General features: G+C 45.0%; 1 protein-coding gene across 1 annotated transcript; it reads left to right on the forward strand.

The window, feature by feature from the left end:
* Positions 1–171: 171 nt before the first annotated feature.
* nrbp2b (nuclear receptor binding protein 2b) lies at positions 172–25,314 on the forward strand. Its single transcript, XM_068710042.1, has 18 exons — positions 172–1,038; positions 18,326–18,448; positions 18,694–18,795; positions 18,940–19,029; positions 19,358–19,398; positions 19,493–19,587; positions 19,715–19,738; positions 19,843–19,929; positions 20,451–20,506; positions 20,636–20,731; positions 21,009–21,141; positions 21,464–21,566; positions 21,675–21,725; positions 21,814–21,949; positions 22,196–22,249; positions 22,370–22,433; positions 22,751–22,806; positions 22,928–25,314. Exons 1-18 carry the CDS (start codon positions 919–921, stop codon positions 23,012–23,014), a joined length of 1,518 nt encoding a protein of 505 aa, XP_068566143.1. The 5' UTR covers positions 172–918; the 3' UTR covers positions 23,015–25,314.
* The last annotated feature ends 392 nt before the right edge of the window (positions 25,315–25,706 follow it).

Below are 25,706 nucleotides of genomic sequence, written 5' to 3' on the forward strand. Positions count from 1 at the left end.
TGCATGGGTGTGTTACTGTAAGAAATATATATATATTTAAAATATAATAAACTATTAATTGCATATATCTTCCTCGAGATGGCTCCATGAGCCGCCATTGCTGTAAAAAAACAAAAAAAGGTCCGTTGGAGTGAGCGGACATGACGTGACTCTGATTACACGGCTCTGCTCACGTGGGCGTTCCCGTTCTACGTCGTCGGCTTCAATCAGACCCGACTGAGAATACTGTGCGCACATACGGGAGTCTTTACGGTACCGCGCTCCATCTCTCTCTGCGCAGCACCGTGCTCGTGTGGCGGCAGCTCGCGGCCGCAAGATCCGACAAAACACTTGAGAGGCGCGCGTGGAAGACGGTCGAACAATTCACCACTAAAACCCCCCCCCCAAAAAACACAGCCGATATATCGGAGGCGAGCGATGACCGCAGTGGACTCATCCAGGGATCGTTCCGCTTCGCCGCCGACCGAGCTTCCTCTCCCGCGGTGCTTCAGTGGGAACAGACAGACAATCTGAAAAAACCTCATTTCGCAACCGATCCTGCATGCATGAAGTCCGGGCTTCATTCCTGCTCCATGCTCGGTGGAGTCCGGCGATGTGTCGCCTAGTGTAGGCTGGTTGCTGTCTGAAGGAGGGGTTGCTGGTGTTGCTGCTTTAAAGCAATATCGTTTTTCTCTGCAACATGTTTTGAGCGCAAAGGCTGAAGAGCGGCTGCTGTTGTCGTGGAGGAGGAGGAGGAGGTGTAGGAGGAGGTGTGTGTGTGTGTGTGAGTGTGTGTGTGTGTGTGTGGGGGGGGGGGTTCTTCACTGCGCATACAAGCGGCGGACCGTCTCTGCGCTACCGCCGCGTCTGGCTCCATTGCGCACATAGGAGGGGTTCGGGGTTGTTCTGGTTAATCTGGAAATACACGGTGGTTAAAAAATGACGATGTCCGTCCCGGAGAGGAAATCAGGATCGGAGGGGAAGGAGGAGGAGAGCGAGGATGAGAGCGAGATCCTGGAGGAGAGCCCGTGCGGCCGCTGGCAGAAACGGAAAGAGCAGGTTGGTCCTGGTGTGTGTGTGTGTGTGTGTGTGTGTGTGTGTGTGTGTGTGTGTGTGTGTGTGTGTGTGTGTGTGTGTGTGTGTGTGTGAGAGTGTGAGTGTGAGTGTGTGTGTTTCTTTTAAATGCAGATTGCTTGTTGACCAGGAACTAATGAGGTTGCCCTCTCTGATCATGCTGGACATCCTCTGTTATGCAACTCTTGAGGGTGTTTTGCAACATAAATCTTCACACAGTGACAGACATCCCATAATACAAACAGTCTATTTCACTGAGACAGCGCTAGTTTGCTCATTTAAACCACCGCCGCTGTTACTTCTCACTTCTTGATCTGCAGGATTTGCTGTTCAGGTGTGTCGATGCTGAACCAGGTTTATGATGCACTCTGACCCTAAATCACACCAACACACCGTGGGCGTGTTAAGCTAGTGTCACTTTATCACCTGATATGGTGGATCATAAAAGCATGATGCATGCTATTAGAGGAAGCATGAGACTGCATCATGCTCAATGTACTTCATATAAAGGGATTAAAACAGACAAACTGTCAAACATTTGTTGGTATCAACCTCTTAAATATGACTTTTTTTTGTTGCTTGTATATAATCAAGGTGTTGGATTGTTGGTTGGACAAAACAGGCAATTTGAAGATATCACCTTTGTTTAATTTAATAGAAATTAATACATTTAACAAAACGATGACTCAAGAAAACAATCAATATTGATTGAAAATGAAAACTATTGTTACTTTCCCTAAAACTATTTAAAAAAAGCTAATAAGCATTTTGATTATTGATATTTATATATATTTATTGTCTTAATTATTCCACAGTCTGGTCAATAAAATGTGAGAAATCAGCAACAGAAATGCAGATAAATTATGAGCAAGTTGTAGCTTCTGACTAATATTCATAAATATTACTATCATAGGACAAAGAAAAGCCACAGGTCCTCACAAAGCTGGAGCTGTTTGGTGTTCTTATGCGTTTAATGGTTCATCAAAATATCTGCATCAGTTTCAACCCACTGACTGACCAGTCAGCTCCTTTTTTCAGCTCTTATTTGATTCATGTAGCACAGAAATGAGCCTCAGATGGATTTACAATAACTTATTTATTTAAATGCTCCATCCTGAGAATGAAACTTAAAATCATTCTCAGCAGGGGCTGATTTGCAGGCGACTGTGTGGTTGTGTCAGAAATGACTTCAGGTCAGATCTACGGCTTCATTCATGACTCAGCACTCCTCCAGACGACACGTTAGAAGTAAAGAAGATCACCCCTCAGCTTCCTCAGCCTTGAATGATCCCACGTTTGTTTAAGTCCAACAGACACTGCACAGCTTCTGTGAAGCGCGTCCACGTGCTCCGTGTGATGCTGTGAGGCTTCAGAAAGTCACACGTCCAAATGTCTTATTTGGTGAAGTATAGTGGGCGTCGGCTACGCGACCGGCCCCAGATAAGGCAGAGAGAGTTTTCAGTTGAAGGTTATCTCTCGAACGCACACGGCGTCCTCTGATTGCCGCCATCACCTGACCTCTCTGCTCTTTCTGTGCCATTTAGCACTCACACACACACACACACACACACACACACACACACACACACACACACACACACACCCTGATGTTTTTCCACCCATTGATTATCTGTCATATGTTCATTCCCCCCCACTGAGAGCATCGACACTAGGGCCGGTTGCTCTCAGTGAAGATCCATATCAGTGTATGTGTGCGGTTCTGATATTAGCATATGTACTGACAGTAACATGAAATATCTAAATTCATGTTCACTGGGATGAGCTCTGTCCCGCTGGTTTACATTGCAGACAGAAGTCATTGTACAGGAGCTTTAATAGACACTTTGAATCATAATCTCTTTAGAGTTTTTGATGTGGGGAGTTCATCAAGCGTTCAGTGGAATCATATTGTGATGAATCGATCATACATGGAGACGTAGTGATTGTTAATGATAAAAAGCACATTCTAACGCACATTTCAAAATCAGCATTTTGCACTAAAGTTCTTAATAAGAGGAGAAAATAATCAGTACTAAGTATTTACTTCCCACAGGATTATAAAAACAAACGTGTGGTTATTCCATATAGAGTGTCTCTTCATGGTATTATCATGATTCATGGTGCAAAACAAGACACAAAGCAAGAATAACACAATTAACTCATGACATCATCTCTGAGCCAGTGACTGTTGTCAAAGCGGGTTGAAGTCGTACCTGAACCGTGGAAGTCGCCCTCGCGTTGTGTGCGGTTCAGTTTTGTGAAACATTCCGTCGCTCGTCTTGTTTTGGTGCGTTGGCGCTGAGCGGCGGGCTTGAAATGCGCGTGAATACTCTTTAAATAAGTCAGTGGGGGAAAGTTCAGGAGACACGCTGCCACATCTGTTATGCTGCTCCGATAATACAATAAACACAGGCTGCAGTCACATGGTGCTGTTTTCTCAGGTGGGAAGTGTGTTTTTGTTTTTTTTAAGTGGATGAATGTGTTTCCTTCAAAGTGGGTTTATCCCTCAACACACAGAGCATTGTACACAGAGCGTTTATGTTTCTGAGGGGCTGGACGCTGTTGGTGTTATTGGAACTTAAAGGCGTGTGAGCTGGAGCACAACGACCGTAAAGAAGTGTTGCATTGTGGTTTATTATATAAAATCTTTTCCCTGGCTCACATGTTTGTGGGAGAACAAACGAAACAACACGAGATGCAACAAGAAGTTGATGAACATCTAGTTCTCTGTTCCAGGAACTGATCTATTAAAATGGGTGGATGACTGTGGACGTGCTCGCCTGCTGCTCTCTTTGTTAACGTGATTTACTGACTGATGGCACGGATCCTCTCATTGACTCATCTGGGCAAAAAAAAAGAAAAAAGACAACGCAGTGACTCAAAGTATTGCTATTGAGACATGCATCTGACAAATGCTGCAGTTTGATCTTTGCAGAAGGAAAATGCTCTAAAGTGGGAAAGAAATTAAAACAAACAAAACTCAAAAGAGTGGCTTGTCTCTTTGTATGGCATGTCCACCTTAAAGGTCATCCCACCTTAACTGAGCCTGACGGGATGATTTTGCTGTCTCGTAACCTTCACTTTTAATTAAAAAACGTGCAGCTCCTCCGTGCTGCATGCCTGGTGGACCTGCTGAAGTTCCCCACCAGGAGCAGTCCTTCCAGTAATTGCTCCGTCTTGTATTTCCAGGACCTCCCGTCTGCTCCACAGAGCGGTGAAAGTGAGCCGGCCTGGGTCGGGGCTTCGCTCGTTAGTCGTGGCGTTAATGGATGTGTGAGGATGAATTTGGTGGGCAGGTGCTGCTTTATGCACTTGCGTGTTAAGCAAAATCGCGTGCATGCGTTAGCGCTCGCATGCACGCGTCAGGATGGAGAAACTCGAGGCATTGAGGCGTACTGTAGCGCATACAGCCAGGTGTGAGCAATACGAAGAAACAATCATACTGCAACTGTTCTATTTGGGACCATTCTATTAGTCGAAAATCATCACCTTCTCACAGTAGCCATGATGTGTGCCGTGCGGCGAACCCTCCGTAGCTTCTGGATGTTTTCCATGTCTGAGGCCGTGAAGACGAGCCATCAACCGGCACAAACGACCCTCAGCTCGGAGCATTGCCCCTCCGTAGGCCTGAGTCGAGTTGTGGCTTGCAGGAGGCGCTGCCAGCCCCGAGGGGCATCCTCCTCAAGACCGACGTTCCGTAGTGTGATCCAGCAGCGCAGCGTGTTTGCTGCCTTGACAGCTGCCCTGTGAGGAATGGCGTCCACTCACATTTCCCTGGAGGGGAGACGGAGCGGGTTACAGCCGGCTTTGATCCAGCTGTTAACGCGGTCGCTCTGCTATCCGCGGTGCTCCCCGCCTGTTGCTCAGGGCTTTTCTAGGAAACACATTCACACCCATTCATTCCTAGAATACGAGATAATGAATCGTGCAGATGTCCGTTGGTGTTAGCCACACTAGCGCTCTAGGTACAGATATGTGGCTCCACCACTTTGGTCCAGCTGGAAATATCTCAGCAGCTATTTGATGGATTGACATGAAACTCTGTACAGACATTCATGGTTGCCAGAGACTGAACCCTACGGACTCTTCATTTAGTGCCACCATGAGGGTGAGCTATTGACTGGATTGCCATGGAGTTTTGTACGGATATTCATGGTGCCCAGAGGATGAATCTCGATGACTTTGGTCTGACTTTTTCTGTAGTTTTAAGTTTTTCTGTCAAATATCTTAATAACTACTTGAGAGATGGGCACCGACGTTTGTATAGACATTCATGGTTCCCAGAAGGTAGATCCTAATGGTGATCCCCTGTCTTCACCACTAGCGCCACCATGACATTAATATTTGTGGGTTTGAGTGAAATGTCTCAACAACTATTGGATGGATCACCATGAACTTGTGTCTACACTGTGACGTTCCCCACAGGATGGATTGTAATAACTTTGGTGATCCCCTGACTCGTCTAGCTCCATTATCAGCTTTCACTCATTGGTCAGCATCTAGGCATCGATGCTGTTCCTAACCTCCATCTTGAAGGAACTGTCTCCCCTCAGATACGCGGTTCTCATCAGCTTGTGATATCGAGTGCATTCCAGTGTGGTAGCTGCAGCTGCCATCTAAACTTTATTGCAGGTTGACAGGAGCGGAGGGAAACATTCCCACAGAGTCTTGTATTAACAAGATAATGAAATAAGAACACGCTGTAGTTCTTATCTGCACTGCGGAGTCGTTCCTACAGAGTATTAGTTTAAGGCCTCAAACTCATGTGCGTCACAGACTTATTGCATTCCTTCAATTTAATCATTTGCACCGTTGAAGAACTTAATTTGTTCCCTTACTGCGTCATATTGTATGGTCCATAAAAACAAACAACCTCTGTTTGTAGGAAAGATGAGGAATTTCTCTCCCTAAACGTTGCCCAATAAATAGCAGAAGTGTCAACAAACTGAAGATTAGGGACGTTAATAATTTACCTTTTACCCGTTAACAATAAGGCTGCTTAATAACATCAGTTAAACAATAAAAGCTGAGCTAAACTGGGAGGAGCGGCTCGTCACTAATAAAGCATTTAATTCACCGACACACAAACGGTACGCACACTGCGCCGCTGCTCTCACAATCACAGCTGAACTGGGGACTTGTTTCCTGTTTCGCTCTCACAGTAGCTGGAGGTAAACGATGGATTTAAGTTTGTGCATCATTTGTTGTTGCAGCTGGGCGACTTGTTGGCACTTTAACCACAGCTACCCTGCAAGCAAGGCACTAATCTAGTCGGCTAAAGGTTAATGGTGATTTATTATATAAATATGAATAATACAAATAGCTGTGCTAAATGGTGAGTCTTGACAGAATCTCTTGCTTTTAGGTTTAAAGACATCAAAGTCTAATATCTGATTTCTTTCCTGCTGTAACTTCATCGTAGCTGTCCTGAATACGTCATGTTTGAACAGTTAAGAACGGCAAATACACCAAAGAACAAGTAACAAACAGTAGTTTTAAAATATGTTAGGAGTATTACAGACCTCATATTCATATCTGACCTCTTTGGCCTTTTAGCGCTTTCAGGTTATGATTTGTGAGCGAGGAAGTCGTCGGCTGGTGTGATCCTGAGGGATCCTGTCACCCCGGTTGTGAAATGTGAGCAGGTTGAGCCGGCGAAGCCTCCGGTGGGGTCATCGGGTGTGATGGGATCTACAGAGCGCTATCTTGTCAGCGTTTCCCACTGCAGCTGTGTGAAATGGAGCTACCCCGGATTTTGTGCCAGTCGGGCGGGAAAGCTGGCGTGAAAAGGAATCCTCCAGGAATGGCGGACGTGTCTGCAGGCTTTCACGGAGCTGTCGTAGCGGTTCACGTCACAAGACGTTAATGCCTCTGAGAAAGGCCTCGCACTTACTCGAGCACGCTCTACACACAAGATCATTGAAAGACGGCTGAGTCATCTTTCACATGAGTTCAAATGACTCTTTAAATGTTGGCAAACCTCAGCTTTCATATTTCTTGCATCCCTGCATTTCATGAGGTTATCAACAGAAGCAGAAGTTGTAACAGCACCGTTGAGATTTGCATAATTCAATCTTTATAATCACTGTTTCTCTCTTCATTTACCAGCGTCTCCTGTTAGAGCCTCTGTTTGCAGTTAAATGAAATGCACTGTGGTGAACTCAGACGCTGCAATTAATATTCTTAATATTCAGTTTCCTGTCCTTTCTTTGGATATAATATTGATATAGTGCCCAGCCCTAGTCGATACCGACATCAGTGAAATTCCATGATTCTCAACACCCAATTTGATACTGCGATAAAAATAATACATCCATGTACTTCAACATACACTACTTTAATAACATTTGCGTACTCCATCCATCCATTATCCGTAACCACTTATCCTGTTCAGGGTCGCTGGGGGTCTGGAGCCGATCACAGCTGACTTTACTGAAAAGAGCTTGAACGCATCATAATATAAAAGCACAGAAATGTAGAAGTGAACAGACAGAGGCCTCTGCCGTCACTGATGCAGCAGCTAAACCACAGCAGAGTTCAGTGAACAGTCATTCGGTTCACATCCCGGAATGGCTTTCAACAGCTGCTGAGGACCAGAAGCTGGCTTCACTTTTCTGCTCAGATTTAGAGTCTAGTTCACTTTCCCTTTGATCAGATAGTTCCTGATTTAAATACAGATTTTTACAGTTTATTTTAAACAAAGTTCCTCTTTTGCTGCACGTGTGAAAATGTAAGTTCCTCTTTTGATAGATGGGATCAAATATTTTATAATTTTCTCAAAGTAAGACCTGGGCCATTATAATAAATAAAAAGACGAGACGCTAGATGTCGGCTAATGCAAAACGCCGTTACCAAGTTCTTCACGATACGCTGCGGTTACAGGTGCAACAAGCTTTTCAACCATTGACTGTATATAATGATAAATATCGTGACACACAGTTTATGATTCCATATGCACTGCATTCACACCATGCACCTTATTCTGGAGGGAAATCTCAGCAGGAAGTGAGGCAGCAGTCTGTTCTGCGGAATGCGCCCTTTTAAAAAACCTACATAAGAATACGGACCTCTGACGTGTCCCAGTGGAAACACAGCCGAGGGAGTTTCCCTGTCCACATGCAGAGCTTCGTCTTGTGATTTTGATGCACTGAAGTCATAATCATTTTAGGCTCTGTCTAGTTGCTGCCTTGCATTGTGACGCTCAGACTGCACAGAGCGACGAGACTGTGAAGGTGCGCTTATGACCGGGTAGCTTTTGTTATTGTTTCACCCCCGCCCGGCTCTACCGCAAAGGCCAAGGTCCTCCACCGCCTCACATCTGCCCCGACGTTCCACGTGACTGTGATCCAAGTGTGTGAACATCACTCAATAAAAACAACATTACACCGTTCCCTGTGAGTGCTCGCACCGCTGCAGGCGCGTGAGAAAAGGGTGTGTGAAGCCTCTAACAAGCACGACTGACTGTAAAGACTTGTGTGGTACCTACAAATAAAGGAGGGACGCCACATGAACGTTTCAGACGTGCACGCACGCTTTATACGCCTTCAAAGGGAGCTTCCTTCTCTTTATTGACCAGCTGATATGAAAACTACACTTCAACACAGACGGCCCCTATCTTTACCTTTTGAAGACAATTATGGATATCTGTGTGGGTGTGTGTGTGTGTGGGTGTGTGTGTGTGCATAGATATGCACATGAAAAGGGGATGTAGCAAGAATTGGACCTTGTGGAGAAACATTGCACACATTCATATTTAAATATGTAGGAAAGTTATTTCTGGCATTTATTTTTAATCTAGATTTCGTTCATTGTATTGTGAGAGATCTCTATTTCAATCTTTGTGTCTTTTATTCGTAACTCATCGTCTCCTTCTGCTTTATTTTCTTACAGTAAGATGAATTCTGGATGGGAGGAGGGCTGCAGCCCCGCTTCAGCGTTATTTTACCTCCCGTCTCACAGTATCGCCAAGTAATATGAGACTTTTGAATTGCTGCAATTCATCATTCCGTTAATCACTAAAAGTGTACAAATGTTGTACTCCAACCCTCGCGTCTTCTGAACCGTCCTCCCCCCTAATGATTCTCCTACGGTCCCTAAAGCAATAAGAACAAGACTAAAGGAAAGATGCAATAACTTCTTCACGTGTTTCAACACTTGAAAGCAAAAGTCTGCGCTCGCAGCTCGGGTGGTAATCTGATTCCAGCATGAAATGAAAATATATGAATAACATCATCAGTTCCCGGCCTGTGTGGTTGTTTACTCCGGTTGTTGCCAGCGGCCTCGTCGTTTACCTGCAGCTCTTCTCCCCCTGAGCTCAAGTAACGTCTCGTGTCTCACCAGCTGAAGTCAGACCTGCACTCGCTCATAAACCCGCTGTGATCCTCCGCAATCCTACTTTGCATTCAGAATTTGAATGCGTCTGTGTTGTTCGTGCAGAACAACGGCTGAAAAGTAAAGCTGGGTCACTCTCACGCGGAAGTTGAATTAGAAGTGCATCCCTGCAGCCATCAATCAGCGAGATGGCTGATGAATTAAATATCAGGGCGGGGGCCCCCCGCCCCCGCCCTGATCAGGGCGACAGCTGCCATCGAGGATGCAGAGGTCCTGTCCTCTGAATTTCCACTTAACCTCATCGTCGTCATGAGGAAAAGATAATGTGATTGCGGCCGTGAGCTGTAAAATCTAATATATTATAAAGGGCTCCTGATAAACGTTCAAACTCATGGATGTGGTCCTCAAACTGAACTCGGATGGTGTTTTACCCGCCTGTGTGTCGGCCCTGGTGATGACACACTGCAGTGCTCCATGTCGTGTGTGTGGAAGCTGTGGACAGGTAGCAGAGGGTTAGACAAACACACACCAACCCATCCCCCACGTGGTGCCTATACAGACACTCCTATTGAGCTTTGTCTGTAAGGTTACATAACAACAACAACAGACACACACACACAGAAAAAAGCAGCTTGCTGTCTCCATCTGCCAGCAGGCTTTTGTTTGAACACGTGCTGAAGAGCCGTCTCAGGTTGACTCTAACTCTGAGCCTAATCTCCCCTGGAAGATAAACCCGGCATGATAAACACAACTCTTTCTGCCCCCTCATCGTATTCATATCTGCTTTACCTTTTCGCCACATGCGGCTTCTTTAACGGGCGTAGCAGCCGTTTGACTAATTGAGGCCCGTAAATGCAACAATCGCTGCGAGGGAGAAGCTTCTGCTCACACCCCTCTTAAGTTAAGTGGTTCCTTCTGCTCGGCAGTGTTGTGTTCTTGCTCCTGCCCTCCAGTAAAGGGAGTGGTACGAGCTAATGTTAGTCCCGACGTGCACCAGCACGCCGCCACTGGGCCTTTTAGCGCTTTGCTGGCCGGCCACTGTGGCAAACACTCAATAAGCCCTGGCACTGTTTGCCAAGCCTTTTGAGCTTTTACCCTGAGTCACCCCCTTTCTTTGCTGTACTGCAGTAACCTCTGGGGGGGGGAGTGGAGCTCACATAACATATTGCTCTTCCGCTGGGGTTTGTAGTGGCAGTGAAGCGAGCTGCGTGTGGGGATTTACAAGCAGGAGTTGGGTAATCCGGTGGGCAGAAATTACCCCGCTTTATGGAGAACTTAAAGACTCCGCCAGACCCTGTTAAGCTCCTCCAAGAACACACAGTCAATTGCAAATGTTTTTAAGCAAGGGGGGGGGGGGGGGGCAGTTTTGGAGGCGAAGCAAACACACACGTCTCTTTAGCTGCCTTGTTGAAAACCGCTGCTTCTATTCCAAGAACTGGATGGTCTGGACGGGTGAGGGGGTGGGGTGGGGTGGGGTTTGGGGGGGGCGGGAGCAGTTGCAAAACTCCATTCTTGTTTTGTAAATCTTCTTTACTCTTTAAAAGTCTTTGTTTGGTGCCAAAATACTGCATGAGTGAGTGAGTGGGGGAGTGAGTCTTGTCGGTGAAGTGGTTGTATTCGAAATGGGGGCTCACTAACGTTAGTTGACGTCATTGAGTGCAAGAAGTTGCCCGAGCTCCAAATAATCAATGAGCTATGAAATGGCAGACTCTTCTGATGTGTTGAGTAGAAGTGGTTCTGTGTTTCTGGAGTAAGAAGCAGTGCTGTGCCTGTGAGGCGTACTCTTCAGTGCACTACTTGAGTAAACACTCTTAGTTACATTCCACCGCTGACCACAGATGGTTGTAAAAGGCCGAATACGTCTGAGCAGAAGATAACTTGCTTTTTGTCACCGTGGGAAAACCCCGGAGCCGTCCTGAGTCTGAGTCTGCGAGGCCGGACACTGGGCCTGGGCCAGCGTTCAAAGAGCGTCTTCCTGTTCAAAGCAGACGCTGGAAAGGAGAAAGTTTAATCAGCGGGATGTTTGTGTTATCCGCTGAGAAGGCTCTCACTGCGTTGACGTGACATGAATTGTGATTACAGTAAGCAGCAATAAATCAATCCCAGAGAGAAGAGCCGTTGGTGATTCATACAGATGTTCTACAGTTATGACTCAGCACTTTCACAAATGTCTGAGTCGTGGTAATAGATGTACGGTTGTTGAAGGAGTTTTCCTGCATGTGGAGACGTTTCCTCAGTCCGGACAATATCCAGATTCTCCAGACATTTCACCAGACAGGAGCTGGTCCGATGGACGCGTTCTCACCTACAGGTGATGCTCTGTTTTGGTTTGAACGAGGGCTGGTGCCCGGGTCGATGCTGCGGTCACGTAGCCGATTCGTAATTTCAGCCATAAAACTACAACCGAGTCTCGTCATCTCTCCGGTTGTTCCTTTTCCTTGGCGTCTTTGTGTAAATGAACCCTGAGATGTTTGAACTTTTACAGTTTTGCGTCAGACGCAGGTCAACATCACCAACACGCCCACTGGCTGTGAGGTCAATGACCGGCTCTATCCTCACATGGACTCAATGGGACTATGCACAGGGTTTGTATTGTGGAGCTGGCAGAGTAAAGTCAATTTAATGTCCCAAAGATTCTGACATTTGCGTTCTCACATTCAGCTCCTCTTGTCTCGATGAGGTCAGGGCTGCATGTGTGAGAGACACTTCAGTGAGATACAATCTTGTCAGTCTATGGAAGATCACCTCAAACAAGCTGAAATATGTGAAAGATTAATGTGAAATGAAGCACAAATATTTGAACACAATTCCTGCACTAAGTAAAAGGTTTTGCTCAGTGTATTAATGAAGCTGTGGTGCATCAGTCGTGGGTGTGACATTGTGAGTTTGACTCTTGACCCCCTCCCTCTCTCACATTTGTCTTTTTTAAAATCAGCACGGCTCAGAAACAAAGAGCGATGAGATGAAAGCATGAAGCCTGTTGCACTAACAGAACAGAGGATCCGGTTGTTTTAACGGAGCCTGGTAGTGGGTCACGTTAGAGGACAGTCACGTGGGTGCTGATGTGTGATGCATGGCAGAGTGTTATTTCTGCTGCTTCACATGTTTATCAGACAAAAACTACTACTCATCTTTAGCTGGATTCACAGAGTTATTCAATAATGAAACATAAAAACAACATAGATGCTTGTCTATGCTATTGTCTATTTTCTCCCTGCGCTCCTTTTACCTCGTAAATGTTTCAAACGTCGGCTCTTATCTTCTTTGTCTAAAGAGGTTGAGCAGCGTAAACACACACTGCAGTCACTCAGATAAACACCGACCTTGTGCGCTTTCTTTCCACTGGAGACGTTGGTTGAAATAAACGCTGAGTGTGTGTTTTAAAGGGCGGGGGGGGGCTTTTCAGCTCACTGACTCTCTGGCTCCATGGAGGTTCACGGGTTTGACAAGGACGGAGCGACGCTCTGACTCTAGTACAGCTGGAGGCTGATTGGTGCTGGAATAAGTTGATTATTCAATAAAGAAACGGAAGATTAAAGGTTAGATATCGATCAGTGAATTCACTATTTGCAGTTTTCTGCTGATTTTCTGATTGTAAATTGAATATCTCTGGTTTTTAGACTGAAAAAGTTTTTCACTATTTTCTCACAATTCACAGACTAAACTCTTAATTGAGTCTGTTCCACCTCACAGTTGGTAAACTACACATTTGTTAAGTTTAGAGCTGACGAATCTCTCTCTCTCTCACAATTATGTTTTGCAAAGTGCAATTCACAAAACATTCAGGTAGCAGTTTAGCCAAATAGCAAATATGCAATACATCAAAAACAGATAAGTATTGGAATATTTTGAGTAGGGGTTGGTTATCCAAATGTTAAACAAAACATGTCTATAGCTGAAGAAAACTGACGACGAGTATGGAAAACCTCTGGTCAGATTCATCTCTTGTGATATTTTGGGATCTGAATCACATTGGAAAATGTATTTTTTGATTGTGAGTATTAAACAGTTTGTTGCTCACATCTTGTGTTGCTTCGCCTAGTTGAAAGCTGAACTAATAAGGCCTTCTGAAGGATGTGGTTTTGATGAGGTGCTGTTGAAAGCCTGGACTAAAGGATTAACACCTCTGACTTGCAGAGTAAGTAGTTGTACAAACACTCCTTCACACAGACGCATGCAGACACGTCATGCGTACAGTATGTAACACTCGTGCACATTCAGCCGCCTCTGTGGAATCTCCGTTAACCGTGTTCAAAGCTTCATGTGACGAGGCTGCTAGGCTGTGGTTCTGCCGTGTCTCCCCCGCTGGCCCTATCAATCTGCAGCTTTGTCACGGGGACAATGGGAACGGGGACGGCGTGGCTCGTGTAATCTCGCAGCCCTGGTGCAGACGATGCTCTGAACTTGGACAGACGCTGCACCTGCAGGAACCACACAGCTTCTAATCTTTTGTGAAGGCCTCGCGGAGCTTATTTTGTCCCAGTTTCGTGAAAAAGAAAAGTATAGGATTTGGTCAGGGCTGACTGTCTTTGTCAGCAGGACCAGTTTGATTTTATCTCAACCTATTTATTAAAATGGTCATTTTTAACAGCACAGCAGGATGTAAAAATCTACTTTTCTGTTTGTAGTTTTCAGCAGAGCTTCATTAAAGGAGGCTGAATAACTTCCCCTGTGTTCCACCATGTTGTGTCCTGTTTCTTTTTGTTTGTTTAGTCTCCCTTTTGTGTCCTACATTCCTCTTCGTGGGGAGCTTTCACTGCTCCATGAGAAAATGAATAAGTGAGACGTGATGGTGGGCCGATCTGTCCAACAACTCGTGAGCCTGTGTGACCTTGTGTGTAGAACCTGGCAGCAATTTGATTTAGATAATGTGGGAAATGGACGGCGTTGATCTGATAAAATGCTCCGGACAAGTTAACACGAGTCTGTCTCATGATTTAAAACCGGCCACGCAGACGCTTTCATCCGACTGTGAACGGAGAGGGTTGATTGTTGCACATTTCCTGTCCCCTGCTTGACTTGTCACGGCTGGTGCCATCACGCAGATGCACACACACACACACACACACACACACACACACACACACACACACACACACACACACACACACACACATTTTCCGAGACGCTGACCTGATTGTGTGCTGCCCATGTGACACCCTGGGGGCGACAGAGAGAGGGAGCTGTGCAGCGGGGTTGGTTTAGCTGCTGAAGGTCAGCGGACGGTCAGCGGCTCAAGGCCCCGACGCTGACCGGACAGAAACGAGGAGCGTGAGACGGCTCATCGGACGAGCAGTGGGAGCTCTCCATGACTGAGCAGGCGAGAAGTCTGAATCATATTTTACTGCAGAAACATGGAGGTTCCACCTGCAAGCGTTGATTCAGAGACGTAATCATCTACTTACTAGGATCTCCTCCTTACAGAGCCCAGTGATAATCTTGTTTCCTCCATGAGACCTCTTGTTTGTTCTCCGCGTGAAAGGAGAAGTCAACGTTGATTTATTTGTCACCTGACTTGCGTACTTCTGTACTTATTTGAACCCAAATGACGATCTTTTCCTTTCCTCTTTTACTTAACTGAGGAGTTTTGTTGCCTCAACCTATCCGAGTTGTTTCCTGTGACAGGAATTTATTTTGAAATGACCGTATGCATGTAGAGAGGAAATGGACATGTGTTGCCCAAAAAATAAAGATTTCACTTTTTGTAAGTTTCCATACGTCATATGAGGAAACGTTGACTAATTACCTGTATAACATATTTGTATTCTTAATACATTATAATTATATTTTACATTGTGCTTGAATTGGGGGCACACCTTATTCCCTTATTCACACGTCCACATTGTGCAGAGACAGAACCGATTTTTGCATTTTCCACAACATCATGTGCAAATTTTTGATCCTGCTCCTCTTTGATGCAAAGGTGAAATCTCAGAGAGAGAGAGAGAGAGAGAGAGAAAGAAGGACAAACTCAGAGCAGAAAGAAGTCTGTGCTCATTTACATACAGTGCAGACACCTAGCACTATCTAGCACAGAGTGCTGTACAAAATCTACTTCTTAAATATTAATGCGGTGCGGCGCATCGGCTCATCGTGGAGGTCTGAGGTGTGGGAGGAGGCGAGGTACTGACGTCTGGGAGACAAAGCGCTTTGGACCCACACAGTCTGAGACAAAGACCGTCTTTCATATGAGACGCCTCTGCGGGGAGATGGAAGAGCCACCGGACTGAAGTTTAGTCGTCTGCTAGTCCTCCCTCTGTCCCTTTTATCGCTCACCTTTTTCTCGTTTTGAGCTGAGCCGGTGCAAGTGTGGTCCACCATAAGTCCATTCAGCTGTGCACAGATAGCAGGGTGTGTGTATCAGTGACATACAGTATGAACACTGTGCAGCGTGATACAACAACAAACTGCACCTTCTAAACTGTTCCACACAGTCAACACCGCTCTTAAAAACAGGATTTATTGCCGGGCAGTTTTATTAGACTGCATCACTTGTAGCTCAGTTTGCTCAGTAGGGTGCTGCAGGAGAGTCCTAAAATCTGCTGAGTCAGCATTTGTTCACATCCGGTGAATGTTGTTTTGTTGAGATGCCTGAAATGAGCTCTGTGGTGAACACGAGATTGAGAGATTTCAACTGTTTGTTCTAGGATATAAAATATGTCAGTACATACACGTCTCATGAAGTGTCTAACAAGTGGCTCAATTAAACTACTAAACGCCGACTAGTACACAACCACGTTGTGTTTACTAGCTTTTTACTTTTGTCTGTTGCATTCAAGCGTCAAAAATCCCCAAAATACTCTAAAACAGAGAGTATGTGACAATATATGAACATAGTTTGAACCCTCTGTCTTCAAAAACAGTTGGATTGTGAGTCATTTTAAAGATTAACTTTAATTGTAGGTTATGTGTCATGAAACGTGCTTAGTTTGGGAGCTACATACTGCTGTGTTGACCATGATGGCGGAGTGATACGCTGCATGTAAGAAGAGAGAGAAGTGATGCACTACGTCACCTCACAGGGTTCTGTTTTCCGTCATTAAAGTGGACTAAGTTGTGCTGAAAGAGGCAGATGTGGGATTTGAAGTTTACCCGCGTCGTAGGTTCATCTACCTTCACAGCTCAAAACAAAGAGAATCCGGTGAGTGAGGAGTGTGTGGTGAGGTAATGAGAGGTCACTCCGTCAGCCTTCACGATCCAGTTTCACCCGGCTCGGATGTGGAGTTCACAAACATCAGAATAGAAGTTGTTTTGACATGAACACACGATCCCTTAAATCCCTCTCCCGTGCCCTAAACCCACCTCCCTTCCTGCAGCCAATCACAGCCCAGCGGTGTGCTGTTTACAAAGTCTCACGCTACGGCGACCGAGCAAAAGCCCCCGGGACGTAGACGCTGGGACAGGGCAGCGAGTGTTTCTCAACATCCAGAGAACATAAACGGCCGAGCGCTGCCGCCGGACGGGAGCTGACATAATTCCTTCCTGATAGCTTATTGAAACGAAGGAGTTCCCTCCTCTGCCAGCCAGCCGGAGGATTAAGCTCCAGCTCCGTAATACCAGTAATCAGATTATCATCTCTTGTACAGTGGGAGAAGTGAGATTATATGTTATGTCTCGCCTGCAAAGAGACATGTACAGCTGCACTGCAGGCTGAGCAACAAGCACACCAAACATTTGCTTTCTTTCATGAATATCAACTCTGGACATTTAGAGTGGCTGTTGTGGTCGCTGTTGTGCTTGTTGTTTGTCTTCTTGCTTGTTTGGTTCTGTTAACAAACCTCCTCCTGTTGACTGCATCATTGTTAGTAATGGATCTACTCTCTGCAACGCCACTTCTGCTGCATAGACGTATGGAAGCAGGTCTGCCCAGCTGAGGCAGCAGTATCCTGTGATGAGCAGGCTTTAGTTTGCCGCTGTTGCATAAACACTCGTGGAGCCCCGGGGGCCGTCTGCCAGATTGTAGACCCAGCCACTGCCTCTTCACTTCCTCTCCCCCTCCTTTGTAATTCTTGGATCTGCGGTGCCACATCCTCCATCTTGTTGCCCTCGTCTCGTCGCTCTAAGTCCCTCGTCCCTCAATCCCTCTCACTTCTCCCTCTCCGTCTCTCTGCTAATCCATCTCTCCCATCGTTACGCAAGCTGCTGCTCATCCCATCGCCCCTCTTTACGCTGCATCACGTTACAGCACAACATAACCTCAGCACAGTGAAGTGAACCCTCATCTATCCACAATGACGCCTTCTAGTGCGTTAATGGATGGAAAACTGAATTGCATGCCGTCTAAATAAAGTGTTTTTTAACTCAGACTCCCAAATACAACTTTCATTAATGGAGCTGTTAATGGATCATGTGGAGCTTTTAGCAGTTATAACCACAGGGGTGACGTCAAATCATTTCAGACTTTTTTATTTCTTTAGCAAGGGCACCGCGATGTCTGCTGCTTGGTTTTGTTTGTACTGCTTTTGTTCACTCTCGCAGAGTCGTTGCCAGACGTCAGTTGTCGACACGGTTCCAGGCGAGCTGGTTAACGTGGTGGAACGTTTAGCTGGACGTTCAGAGCTATAAGATGGACACAAACAAGTCCCCAAATGATGTTGTTGCTCCGTATTGATTAATGAATGCAGGGCCTGACAGGGATGTTGGCCAGGTTGCCATCAGTGGTAACCAGGTTTAAAATAGTAAATACAACATAGGGGCATAGGGGCGTAGCAGACATGCACCCCAAAAGAATCCGTTTTTATTTTTGTTGCATTGGTGATATTTAAATATTGTTGTTGAAGTCAGAACCAGAACCAGACAACGCTGCGTTGGTGCTTTGACTGACTGAAAACCATATTTTCAGTTTCGGCAACCAAAAGCTGATGCCTGGTTGCCAGCCTGGCAGCAATAAATGTTAGCATTATGCTAAGTCCTGTTGTTTGTCCCTGTCTGCCCCCTGCAGGTGAGCCAAGGTAACGTCCCAGGTGTGGAGAGTGCCTCTCTGGCCATGGACACAGAGGAGGGCGTGGAGGTGGTGTGGAACGAGGTGCTCTTCTCCGACAAGAAGGTCTTCAAAGCACAGGAGGTATTGTGGCTCTTATTCCAGACAGGCAGGATGTATTCTGCATATGTTCTGAGACTTTATGGAGGATTTTACCCTGTGAACACCACCTGAAAAAGTTCAGTTTCTATTTTTGAATTTCCTTCCTCTAGTATTTGTTTCATCCCTGAACTTTGTTTGCATTTATTTGCAGAGTTAGAGGTATTTTTTAACTATTTAATGACCTGACCTGGTCTGTAATGTTAACGTGAATATGTATGTGTTTTTAGGAGAAGATCAAGGAGATGTTTGAGAACCTGATGCAGGTCGAACACCCCAACATCGTCAAGTTCCACAAGTACTGGCTGGACATGAAGGAGAGCCAGGCAAGGGTACGATTCATCTCATCCTCTCTGGTCTTATTTCTCTACACACACACACACACACACACACACACACACACACACACACACACACACACACACACACACACACACACACTCTTTATTTAACTCAACTCCATATGCGGCCCACAGGTTATATTCATCACAGAATACATGTCGTCGGGCAGCCTCAAGCAGTTTCTGAAGAAAACTAAGAAGAACCACAAGACTATGAATGTGAAGGTCAGTCTGTTTGTTTCTGGTCACATACTGCATTGGTGTGTCGGTCCCCTGGTGGTGGCTCACGGTACTGCAGTCCAATCACTATTCAGTTCCATATTTCCTGCAGGATTAGAGATGATGTAACAGACACCCTGGTGGCTCAGTCTGCTCAGACATGTATCTCTTTAAGACCTGCTTCTCCTCCTCTCTCTTTTCTCTCTTCTGTCTTCTACCTCTGCTGTTTTAAAGTGGTAACAGTGCTATGTTTAGGTGTTCTCCGCATTATATTCCTGAGAATTAGAGAGGGATTTTTTTTGTCTTCATGTTGCTCTGTTGCACTATATTTTAGGCCTGGAAGAGATGGTGCACCCAGATTCTCTCTGCCCTCAGGTACTGACTGATTTTCTTCCCCAGGATTTTAACATGAGAGATTTCTATTGTCACAGTCATCCCATTAACTGGACGCTTTGTTGTTCACCGGCAGTTATCTGCACTCTTGTGAGCCTCCAATAATCCACGCCAACCTGACGTGCGACACCATCTTCATTCAGCACAACGGCCTTATCAAGATCGGCTCAGGTGTGCTCCCTGCAGGGCTCTTTATGTTACTACACCCAGCATAGGAAAGCCATGTTGTGTCCTTACATCTCTGCAGTTTCGCAAAACAGAATAAATATCTCAATTATGTTTCATCTTCTTTCCACAGTGTGGCATCGGCTATTTGTGAATGGTAAGATAAGGATCATTTCCGCGTCAGTTATGTTTTCATTTGTGTCACATCCGTCGTCTTGTTCCAACTGATGTGTCGATACTATTCGTCTCTTCTCTGATCAGTGTTTCCAGATGCCAGCGTGCACAATAAAGCGAGGCAGCATCGTGACGAGCAGAGGAATCTTCATTTCTTTGCTCCGGAGTATGGATGTAAGTGTGATGGAGCGGAGTTTGTGTGTAGCTTTCTTCTATCTTCATTCGTTCTTAACTGAATGATTCACCTCAAAGATTCAAATGACTCGCCTAATGTGCCTTTCAACTCCAATGAAGTTGGTAATATCGGCAACGTTCCTCCACTTAGCCCCTGTAGTTCCATATTCCATTCCACATTTGCTGCACAATCCAAATGTTTTGTTGACAACAGAGTGTTGATTCTTTTTCCAGAGAATTGTGAGAAGTCTGTGATGTAATGACAATAGTAATAGTGACATAATGAGTGTCTGATTATTGGAAACACAGTTGAAGCCACAAAACATTCACATTCTCCCATTCAGACATTTAGTGAGATGTTGTGTGCTGCTTCAAGAGCTGTAAAAACATAGATACGGTTCATTATTTGTTTGCAATAAGGCTCGATCTGACTACATGTTTATTCTAGGGCAGCTTTTCCTTTTTAAGTTGTTCTCGACGACTCACCACCTTCATCTATGATTCTCCTTTTCTGCTTCCAGCTGGAGAAGATGATTATGCCATAGACATCTTCTCCTTCGGCATCTGTGCTCTAGAGGTGAGAGAAACAGATATGTGTGGTCCTCCCCTCCCCCAGTGTGTGTGTGTGTGTGTGTGTGTGTGTGTGTGTGTGTGTGTGTGTGTGTGTTAATGTGTGCTTGCGTTAACTGGTTATTTCCACCACTAGATGGCAGTACTGGAGATCCAGGCCAACGGAGATACTGCTGTGTCCAAGGAGGCCATCGTCAATGCAGGTCAATCTCTGGAAGACCCTCTCATGAGAGTGAGTATAAAAAAAATACTTCACGTCCTAAATATATACCAGTGCAACCATGGCAACATAAAGACAAACTGTCCCACATTACACTAGTAACACTCACCCACACACCACCTTGCTTCTAGGTGTTTATTTCTTACCACATGCAGCGACTTCGCACAGTTTCAGAGTGAACGTTTCAGTAAACCTTTGCCAGGAAATCCAGAACATAGCGCGCTGCTCGGTAAACTGGGTCACACTGTGCAGTCTTGTAGTTATGTGCTGGACCGGTTGCTTTCTGCAGGAGTTCACGCAGTCCTGTTTGCGTCACGAAGCCAAGCTCCGTCCCACGGCTCACGACCTTCTGTTCCACCGAGTCTTGTTCGAGGTCCACTCCCTCAAACTGCTCGCCGCCCACTGCCTCATCAACAACCAGTGTGAGTTTCTCACGGCCACGAGCCAAGCTCCACCAAACGGAAGTCTCCTCTGTCAATGCACGTCTCCATGTTTACTTGTTCCTGCATGCAGCTGATCAATTCCTAAGGTTTTGCCAAGCGGAGTTAAGAACCAAATTCAAAGTATTTGACTGCTTCATGCTAAATTAATGTTTATCACGGGTTATACAATATATTTGCTAGCATACAGAAAAGGATTTTGAAAAGACAAAACTGTTGTAATTTAGAATATATATTTGAAAACAAAAGTATAAAAGTATTTGTATCAAATCAGCTGATGTCCAGACTTGTCTTCCATCTACAGATTTGCTCCCAGAGAATTGTGTGGAGGAGAAAACCAAGTCCTTTGACCCCAACGCTGTCATGGCGGAGATTAAACATGATGACAGACAGGGAGTTCAGCTCAAGTAAAGTCTCTCAAGCGCCTCATATCTTTGTCTGCTTGTGTTGAATGTCCTGACGTGTGAAGCACAACGCTCACTCTGCTCTCCTGTGTGCTTCCTCATGTCCTGTAGATATTCCCATGTGTCCCCTTTGGAGCTTGACAAGTTTCTGGAGGATGTCAAGTGAGTGTAACCGCAGTGTAGGACTGCTTTTGTATCAGTGATGTGACTGCAGCGTGAGGTTCAACCCGTTGTCCTGTCCCCTCTTCAGGAATGGGATCTACCCGTTGATGAACTTTGCGTCGTCCCGGCCTCACCCCGTCCCTCGGGCCCTGTCCTTGTCTCAGGAGCAGGTTGAGACGGTCAAGACGCCGACTCCTGAGCCCCAGGAGACGGAGTCAAGAAAGGTTAGGCTTTCAGACGTCACCGAAATAGTGCTCACAGTGTTTACCGTTCACTTTCTGCAATAAATCAAGAAGATTGGGCCGAAAATGCACCACTGAAGTTGTTTACACATGAAAAGACCTTTGGTTACATGAAATATGTAACAGCTTCATCAATATTATTAGTATGCCTGTTTCTTATCATCTAAAAAATATGATATATTATGTAATTTCTTGCTGTGCTGACCCTTTTCCTCTGTTGTGTCGTAGGTTGTTCAGATGCACTGTAATTTGGAGTCAAATGAAGAAGGGACCAAAACTCATGTGAGTCACATAGTACTACAGGTACATTTAGTATGAACTCTTTGGTAGACGTTCAGTCAGTTATGGTGGTTAAACTTGAATCCAGCTGGATTTTAATTGTACTTTTGGATCTGTCCCCAGCTCTCTTTGTTTCTGAAGATGGATGATAAACTTCATAGGCAGCTCAGCTGTGACATCCTTCCAAGTAAGTTGACCATGGCCGTCTACAAATTCCATGACAAAGACCAAAACCACCAAAGCCTCAGTCTGTCTCTCACTACAGTCCGACCTCCCCAGCCCTTCTGTAGCGTTTTAGTAGTTGTTGGAGCTCTATTGCACATAGGAATAAGCTTACAGTATATCAGGCTTTGGATACTCAGACTATACTTGTTAGTTGGATCGATTCTTTCTTCGTTTTGGTCTTTTTAGCAGATTTGTTGACAGTTGGAAACAACTTAAACAACACACACTAACGGTTCATTTTGTGATTTTTGTAACTAAAATATTTCATGACTCTTTCAGCTGACACCTCCAAAGACCTTGCCAGTGAACTTGTTCACTACGCCTTCATTAATGAGGTAGATATAAAACGCTTGTTCTTCTACGACAGCATTCATTAAATGTCGTTGCTGGGATTTTTTTTTAGCATTTTTAAGCAAAACAGGAACTTGTGTCTCATCTTTAAAATGTCCCGTGTAGGAGGACAGCGAGAAGGTGGCAGGGTTCCTAGAGGACGCCATCTGCCGACACCGGGTCCGAGCGCTGGCCTCTGGGAGCACACAGTGAGGAGGGGTCCCGACAGCGGCTGGTCCCCGGACAGAAGGGGCTTGACCACGTGGGTCGAGAAAGGGAGGGGGCAAGCACACAGGATCACACAGCCGGGAACGGAGGTAGCTGACGAAAAAGAGACAAATGCAGAGGGACGCTTGGCGTTGACGGTCCGGACATCATCCCAGTGAGGAAGAGGGAACGCCAGGAACCAAAGGCACCTCTGGTTGGAGGGCTGGAGGCACCATGACTGTGTTCAGCAATCCTACAGAGCAGCGGAAGATCGACAAAAACTCCCTCCCTGAAAGGGCTCTCACGCCTTAAGATATCTCGACAGCTTTTCCATCACGCCGCTACTCAGAACAGATCTGCTTTACTTAGAACGGCAGCAGCTGTGTTTCCAGGAGGACGTTTTATTGCTCATGAGCCTCGTTTGCACTCCGATGTCCACTTTGATTGGTGACGACTTTCTTTGAATTGTAAACAAAGTAATTTACTACAGCCTCTCTCCCGTTCAAGCCAGAACCCTGTTCATGACAGTTTTAGGAATTTATTATTCCGTCCAACATGCACTGTTGATACTCATTCAGTTGACTTATTTATTTATGTTTAACTGTGAACAATAGAAGCTTTCCACGAGCCATCTCTTCTTTTTTTTTTTTTTGTTATAAAGTTAACACACCTAACTGCACTCTTGGGTTAAAGGCTTCTTCTCCCAGAGCTGAGCACACCATGCCTAAATGTAGTGACGAGCAATGAGACGACGCCTCTCTTTTAGCCGGTAGTGCTCTTAAGGGTTTTCCCTGTGAAAGCGCTCTGAAAGCCAAAGACTTGCAAAGTGCCTGAAATGGCGATATACTTTGGACAGCGTTTCCTAATGAACCGGCATGATACCCAACATAGCAATTTGGAATTTAACAAATTCAGGCTGACTTTTAGTTTTTGAAACCAGATGCATTGATTCGCATTCCGTGCTCGTCTCCTGTCATGAGTCCACGCAGTCAGCCTGCGTGAATGTGAAGGTTGTCACCCAGTGATGGCAGCTCCATTGAGAGCTTCAGCCTTTGTATGCTGGACCTGTGGATCGCGTGATAATGCTCTCTGCTGCAGTCGATGCTAGTTCGGAAAACAGCTGCAGCTCATGTGCAAAAAAATTTGAATAGCTCCCAGGAAGCGTGTGAAGTAAAATGGTAGTCTTATATAAATGGGAGGAGGGTTGATGGTGATGTGATCTTAAAACGTGTTATTACAAATTATTGATAAATATTACTGCTATACTTACTTTTGCGGTATTTTCCAAACCATCGGAGCGTATTGTCGAATGCCGAGCTTGTTTTGTGTCTAGAGGTGTTTTAAAGGAAAAATCCACCCAAAAGTCTTTAGGAATGGAATGTATGGTTTTAGCATTTTTATCTTTTACGTAGTCATGAACAGTGCTAACCTCTAGAGGTTACGTGGGCCGCAGGTGATAAAACATAATCCAAGATGAAAGAGAGTAACATTTTTGCTTTGGACACTTTCATTTCCCAGGTTCAGACCTACTCTAGTTTTATTTCACACAATGTCAGTGTGAACTTTGGGATTGATTGCTCTGCAGTCCACACAGACACAGAAATAGAATCCACTCCCTCGGCTCGGCCAGATTCTCTTGTCAAGAATCCAATCTCGGCACCGTAAGAGAATGGTGGATTGTTCTTTTTCAGAACTGGAGAGCAGAAAAACAATGAATTGATTGTCTGATTGCAGCAGAGTACTCTTTTTTTTGTTTTTGTTTTTGTCAGACTGCCGGGTCTGTAAGGTTGTGGCTTCATATACACTGCTGTACAGTCATTGCTTACAGTACTTACTTACTCTGCTTTGTGTCCGGCCTTCTTATCAGTGTGTCTCTGAAGACAGGAGTCATGAATTTTCCCAGACATTCACCGACTATGGGCTGTGGTGTACATATTTGTTTGTGGCTATTAAATGGGTTTACCTTCAGACACATTTTCAATACAAAGAAGTGCCACTATTGCTCTCCTTTGATCTAGTAAACTGCATGTCTTAATAGCCTGCAACCATTCAAAACTTAACATTTTGCCTTTGTCAGTCACAGTTCAGTTTCAGAGGGGACCTGACCAAGAAAATGAATGTTTCGACTGTGCAAACATGAAAAAGAAAGCACCCATATCAGTCTCATTTTATGTCAAATGACTTCTTTTCCTGTGAAACTGTTGAATGAAATTTGCCTTTTGGATGTGTTCTACTTAAATATTTGTTAAATATTAAGGTTACTACAATTAAATACATGACAATAAATGATATGTGACATGTCTGAATTTATTAGTATTTTTATTTATTCACTGGACTGTGGTTTAATGTTGATCAATCCACCAGTATATATGTTGATGTTCACATTAACATATTTTCTAAAAATCAATTATATTCAAGAAAGTATTATGATTTTATCTAGTTGGCACCTCCAGTTTCTGCAATATACACATATACATATTTTAATTATTGTAGAAAATGCATCTCACTCCTACGTTTCCTCACTTCTACTCTTCTGGTCCTATCACTGTTACAATGTCAGAGCTATATTCACTGTTGTCAAATTAAACAAATGTAGCAAAGGGTACAATAGATCTTGAAGTTTAAAAAAAGAAGTTGGATTAAAGGCTTAATAAATGTAGAGGTAGGTGTGGAAAAGAGTATCCATCGAGAAGAACAA

This window comes from Cebidichthys violaceus, unplaced genomic scaffold (assembly GCF_023349555.1).
Source record: "Cebidichthys violaceus isolate CVI_PGR_0920_01 unplaced genomic scaffold, fCebVio1.0.p SCAF_15, whole genome shotgun sequence".
Taxonomy (NCBI): Eukaryota; Metazoa; Chordata; class Actinopteri; order Perciformes; family Stichaeidae; genus Cebidichthys; species Cebidichthys violaceus.

Coding starts and splice junctions, on each gene's coding strand:
- nrbp2b (XM_068710042.1), top strand. CDS start 919: ATGACGATGTCCGTCCCGGAGAGGAAATCAGGATCGGAGGGGAAGGAG. Junction 19,030..19,357: donor ACAAGACTATGAATGTGAAG/GTCAGTCTGTTT, acceptor ACTATATTTTAG/GCCTGGAAGAGATGGTGCAC. Junction 21,726..21,813: donor AAGTTTCTGGAGGATGTCAA/GTGAGTGTAACC, acceptor TCCCCTCTTCAG/GAATGGGATCTACCCGTTGA.